The 5784-nt window shown below is 35.3% G+C and overlaps 1 protein-coding gene across 1 annotated transcript; it reads right to left on the reverse strand.

The window, feature by feature from the left end:
* LOC131536480 (polymeric immunoglobulin receptor-like) lies at positions 1–3473 on the reverse strand. Its single transcript, XM_058769434.1, has 8 exons — positions 3278–3473; positions 2894–3190; positions 2492–2809; positions 2300–2384; positions 2061–2191; positions 1654–1968; positions 1256–1573; positions 1–842 (listed from the first exon to the last, which is right to left on the reverse strand). Exons 1-8 carry the CDS (start codon positions 3318–3320, stop codon positions 550–552), a joined length of 1800 nt encoding a protein of 599 aa, XP_058625417.1. The 5' UTR covers positions 3321–3473; the 3' UTR covers positions 1–549.
* Positions 3474–5784: the final 2311 nt, after the last annotated feature.

The raw sequence follows: 5784 nt of genomic DNA on the forward strand, positions 1-5784 counted from the left end.
TCAAAAAGTTTCCAGTTGAATACTGATCAAAAAATGTTTTGATATATTTACGGTAAGAAATTTACAAAATATCTTCATGGAACATGATCTTTACTTAATATCCTAATGATTTTTGGCATAAAATAAAAATCAATAATTTTGACCCATACAATGTATTTTTGGCTATTGCTACAAATATACCCCAGCGACTTAAGACTGGTTTTGTGGTCCAGGGTCACATATGTGTCTATGCATTTGAAGTGGAAACTTTACAGTATATTCAACAAGTGTCAAACAGGTGTTTGTATTTCCTGTTTTCAGCACTCCCTCACATAAACTGAGATGACAAACTGTTTTAAACATGTGAAAGAAGCAACAGCAGCAGTGGAAAATTTAAAGTGTCTCATGATTCACACACTGAACTGAACGACCCTCATCAAACCTGTTCGACATTACATTATGGATTATAAGTAGCTTTTTTTTTTTTTTCAATCACCTTAAACAAACAAACAAACAAAAACTAAGCCTATTTTTAAAATACTGTAATGTGTGATCTCTGTTATAAGCAAGTTAGTTTGAGTTAGTTCTCATGCGATGACTGACTGCGGCGTAATCAGAGTGAATCTCATTCTTACTGAATCTGACTCTAGCGTCACTGAGAGACTCTTCATGCTTCTGGAAACTGACAGCAGCGTACAGGAGCCCATCAGAGAGGATTGTGGGTAACTGTGCAGTAGACTGAACTGGACTGTGTGTGTGAACATCACCTCGTCTCTTGTGTCTTAATTTCCACACAGTCAGAGTGAATCCACCGATCAGCAGCAGAATCACACACACACTAATAATGATGATCATGGAGAAATCTGAGAATAAAACAAATATTTTATTATCATACTAATCTCCGTCTCTTGCTGAAAAGGAATTAAAATAAGCACTGTGGGTCTACTTGGGATATCCCAAAAACATAAAAATCTTAAATTTTAACGATTTCGATATAGATTGTTTCTATGCTTTGCTTTTGTTTTGATGCTTTTTAATGTGTAATGACAGATTTCTGTACTAACAAATTTCTTTCTGTTGAAAGAAACATAACAGCTTACTGAAACACACCATATCTAACCACCCAATCAGTGAGTAAACTATGCCTTATGTTCATTTAAATTTTGTTTGAGTATTGATTATTATATGAAGTAGCCTATAGCAACAGAATTCATTAGTTTCTGATCTGTGGTTAATTTTGAGACACTAACATACTGTAAAAATTGCAATCCAGTACCGTTGCTCATGAGGTTGAGCTGAATTTTCGTGGTCAGGGAGATGAAAGTCAAATATGTGTCTCTGGTTTCTGCTCCACACCAGTAAACTCCAGCATCTCTCACGCTCACATTACTGATGCTCACTGTAAAAACTCTCTCTTCATTTCTCTCAGATGAACCACTCATTTGTGTCACTTTAGATGAGCTGATGTTCTGACAGATGTGATTATCATCCTCTTTACAGAAATTAACTTTATGTTCCTCTGGGATCTGACAGCTGATGTTGACTTCTTCACCAACATAAGCAGATTCAATTACCATCTTTGGATATTTTGAATCTATACACCAGGACAAAAATTATATAAAAATCAGAACTGATATTTCAAACATTAAAGATTCAGTATTATCTGTTCCTCACCGTGTTTAACGCTCAGCTGAAGTTGAGTGAAGCTCTCAGTATAGTCAGATACTTTCACTCCACACCTGTATGTTCCTGCATCTGCAGCTTTCAGCTCTCTAAAAAACACCATCAAGACTCCTGCTCTGGTGTCGTCATATAAAGAAACATCTCCATTCTCCATCCATTCATCCTGAACTCCTGGATTCTTCCTCTCTGAACATCCATCTGATTCTTTACAGATGTATTTTGGCTTGGTTTTGTATTGAGGATGTTCACACTTGATCATCAGACCACCTCCTGAGTAGCCGCTCACTTTATACACATCTATATTATCTGTCACAATAGAGCGTCAACAACTAATCAGTTGTGCAATAAACAAAGACTTTAGAAACTTTCATGCTAGATTGGCTGACTTTTCTACTTACTAATAATATGCAGATGAACATTATTAATAATGGAGTAACTGTACGGGTGTCTGTTGATCCAAACTCCACACAAATAAACTCCTCCATCATCTGGTGTCACAGCAGTAATCCTCACACTGAAGATGTCCCTTCTGTTATCATAAATGCTCAATCTATCTTTCTGGTCTCGAGTGTTAGTAGTGGAGATCACCTCATCAATGATGTCATTTTCAGTTTTGAATAGGATCTTCCCATCATACCTTTGGTCCCATGAATATTCACAACTGAAAGCAGCAGTTCCTGTACTATTTATCTTTAATGTTTTTGCCACTCCGCAACATGAATCTGTCAACATTCAAAGTCTTCATTTGAAAAATGGGAAAACTACTGTACATAAAATATGAAACAAAGAAAATAATAACAAATGGATTTTGATTGTTGAATTCACTCACTCATTATGTGCAGATAAACTGTATTAATAACAGAGTAACTGTATATGTCTCTGTTGATCCAAACTCCACACAAATAAACTCCTCCATCATCTGGTGTCACAGCAGAAATGTTCAAACTGAAGATGTTTTTATGTTTGTCATCAGAAGCACTAAATCTTTCTTTCTTATTACTTGTGCTGTAAGTCGTCTCAATTGAGTCTTTTCCTTCTTTGAATATGATCTTGGGATCATTAATATGATTCTGTGAATATTCACAGCTGAAGGTGGCAGTTTCTCCAACATTCACCATCACTCTCTTTGACACTTTACAACATGAATCTGCGATGAACAAAATAAATAAATATAATAAATGCATACAAAGGTTTTGAAATTATCTGTAATTTTACTACACAAATGACTGACCTTCTTCCACATTCAGAGTTAAAGATATACGCCAGCCATGAAGAACACCAATCCTGTAAGTTCCAACATCTTGCTGGTTCAAATCTTTGATGAATATCATGAGGTTTCCCTCATTGTTGAGAAACAGTGTGAATCTTCCTTCATTTATCCATTTATAATGTTTCTTATAATTTATTATTGTTTTCCACTCAGATAATTTGGCCATATGTTTAACAGAGTCACTGAACCAAAGTTTCCCAGAATCAACAAGCACGCTTCCTCCAGAATATCCAGTGACGCTAAAGCATCTCACTGCATCTGTCAATCAGATTGATAATGTGATCAGAAAGCTGATGAACAGAAAACAGCATCATTACTGCAGTGATGAAAGAGAAAAGCTCTGACCTGAGATCAGGTAGAAAGTGAAGAAGATGAGGAGGATCTTCATTGTGACTTGAGTTCAGTCTTCTTTATGCTGAATGATCTCTGTGTGAATCTCTCTGTCTCTACATCTGTCTGCTTTAGTTACTTCCTCTTTATTCAGTTCTTTATCAGTAATGAGCAGCTTTACTGGCTCCTCCCACCATCACCACTGACTGAATATCACATTAATCACACTGAAAGAGCGCCACCTACTGGAGGATACAGTGTCTGATACTGAAGCTCATACAGGTTTTATGTTCTCTAAATAAGGACAAATGACACTGAAGCAAATCATATCAGCATCAACATTATTTTAATCTTCCACTAGAGGGCGACTGTAAAATGTACAGTTATGTTCACTGAGATCCCCTGGAGTATGAACAAGGCACTCATGTTAAAAAAAAAAATAATAATAATAATAATTAAAAAAGAGCACCTGGGTTTGGGTTTTTGACATTTGTATTGGTTGTAAAGAAAATTAACAGAATTTTAGAAGGAAACAGAACATCTCTGACTGGCCTTTTGATGTAGATGATATGGCAGATTGATGTAGATTCAGAACCACGGACAGCAGCTTTCAGAGACAAACCTAAGCATCATTGATGACAGTTGAACAAGAGTTTATCTGCTTCCTTCCCTTTGACTTTGATCATATTAATATCTGCATGAACAATGGCTTAGTAATTATCAAATATAAGGCCAATGTTTCATTCCTTCAGATTCTTGAACATATAGTAGGTTAGTAGATTAGACCCATTTACAATGAATCAAACCAGAACACGAGAAAATAAATGTATGTTCTGCATCAATTACCATACAATACAACTACATAAAACTAATTTTAAGGAGAACAATAAATATGCTTAATCATAGAAATATAAAATTACCTCATATTTGCCACTAGATGGAGCCACAGGTTTCAATAAGATAGCTGGTTTTGCGTTTACTGTAGATGCTACAAAACAATAATAAAGGCAATGGAGAACAGGACATCACAAACACTAGAGAGATTCAACAGAGGTCTTCTGCACAGCTCACAAGAACAAACATAAAAATGTGAATAAATGATACTGTAATTTTGTGTTTACAGTCTGACCAAATTCTCACACATTATTATTTCACAGACTATTAAAAAAAATGTCCAAACAGAGTATTTAATAAACCCACAAATGGCGAACAGGAGAAAACAACCTCAACATATAACAGAGACAGGACAAAGAAACTGAGGAAAGACAGGACTGTCATTATTCTGTCATTAATTACTCACCCTCATGTCGTTCCAAACCCGTAAGACCTCCGTTCATCTTCGGAAAACAAATAAAGATATTTTGATGAAATCCGAGAGCTTTCTGGTTCTACATAGACAGCAATGCAATTGACAAGCAATTCATCAAGGCCTTGAAAGGTATGCGTTGTGGTACGCGCATCGAAGACTAAAAAAGAAGAAAATAAATGATTGAATCGAGTTGTTATTTTTGTTTTCTTTGTGCACGAAAATTATTCTTGTAATTTTATAAAATTACAGTTGAACCACTCATGTCACATGGACTATTTTAACGATGTCCTTACTACCTTTATGTGCCTTGAACGTGTCAGTTGTGTTTCTGTCCATGCAGGGTCAGAAAGCTCTTGGATGACAGTAAAAATATCTTAATTTGTGTTCCGAAGATGAACAAAGGTCTTACGGGTTTGGATGAGGGTGAGTAATTAGTGACAGAATAAACATTTTGGGGTGAACTAACCCTTTATTGAACAACAACATGAATAGATGAGATGTACCAGTGCGACTGACCCGATCTCATGGCAACTCATACATATTTTACGAGGTAGCTAACTAGTACAAATTCGTATAACCTGGCTTGCATGAATTTGTACATTTTTGAAAAAAATAACTTAATTGTTTTACGAGGTGGCAAATTCATAGGAATTCGTACGAATGACCACCCCTAACTCCACCCCTAAACCTACCCCTCACAGAAAACTTACAAAATTGTACAAGTGATTTTGTACGAATTAGCCATCTCGTAAAATGTGAAAACAATGAACAACTATATTTTCATTAACTAACATTAACAAAGATTAATAAACAGTGTAATAAGTGTATTGTTCATTGTTTGTTCTTGTTCATAAATAAATTAACTAATGTTAACAAATGACACCTTATTGTAAAGTGTTACTACAGCTTCTTTATTGTGGAGTGGACCATTTCCTGTTTTTATCACACATGCAGGGGGCCGAAGGGCCTTGGTTTGACCCAAATAATTTAAACACAATAAGAAAACCACAAGCTTCAGCACACTGACCACAGTAATACACAACTCTGCAAACACAAAGCAACGAGACTTTTACAAGCAAGTCATTTTACGTAGTAAATAATAAACAAACTGGGTCAAATAGCATTTTTTTCTGAAATTACTGTAGTAAATGAGCTCAAAGTGGAATATTAATAATTAAGTACCAAAAGTAAATTTCCTTTTTTATGTTTTATT

This window comes from Onychostoma macrolepis, chromosome 01 (assembly GCF_012432095.1).
Source record: "Onychostoma macrolepis isolate SWU-2019 chromosome 01, ASM1243209v1, whole genome shotgun sequence".
Taxonomy (NCBI): Eukaryota; Metazoa; Chordata; class Actinopteri; order Cypriniformes; family Cyprinidae; genus Onychostoma; species Onychostoma macrolepis.

What these genes read in the sequence shown, in the direction of transcription:
- LOC131536480 (XM_058769434.1), bottom strand. Translation starts at nt 3,320, where the DNA reads ATGAAGATCCTCCTCATCTTCTTCACTTTCTACCTGATCTCAG. An exon ending in GAATATTCATGGGACCAAAG is followed by an intron (nt 2,192 to 2,299) that starts GTATGATGGGAA and finishes TTATGATAACAG; the next exon opens with AAGGGACATCTTCAGTGTGA. An exon ending in GCTCAACCTCATGAGCAACG is followed by an intron (nt 843 to 1,255) that starts GTACTGGATTGC and finishes TTTTATTCTCAG; the next exon opens with ATTTCTCCATGATCATCATT.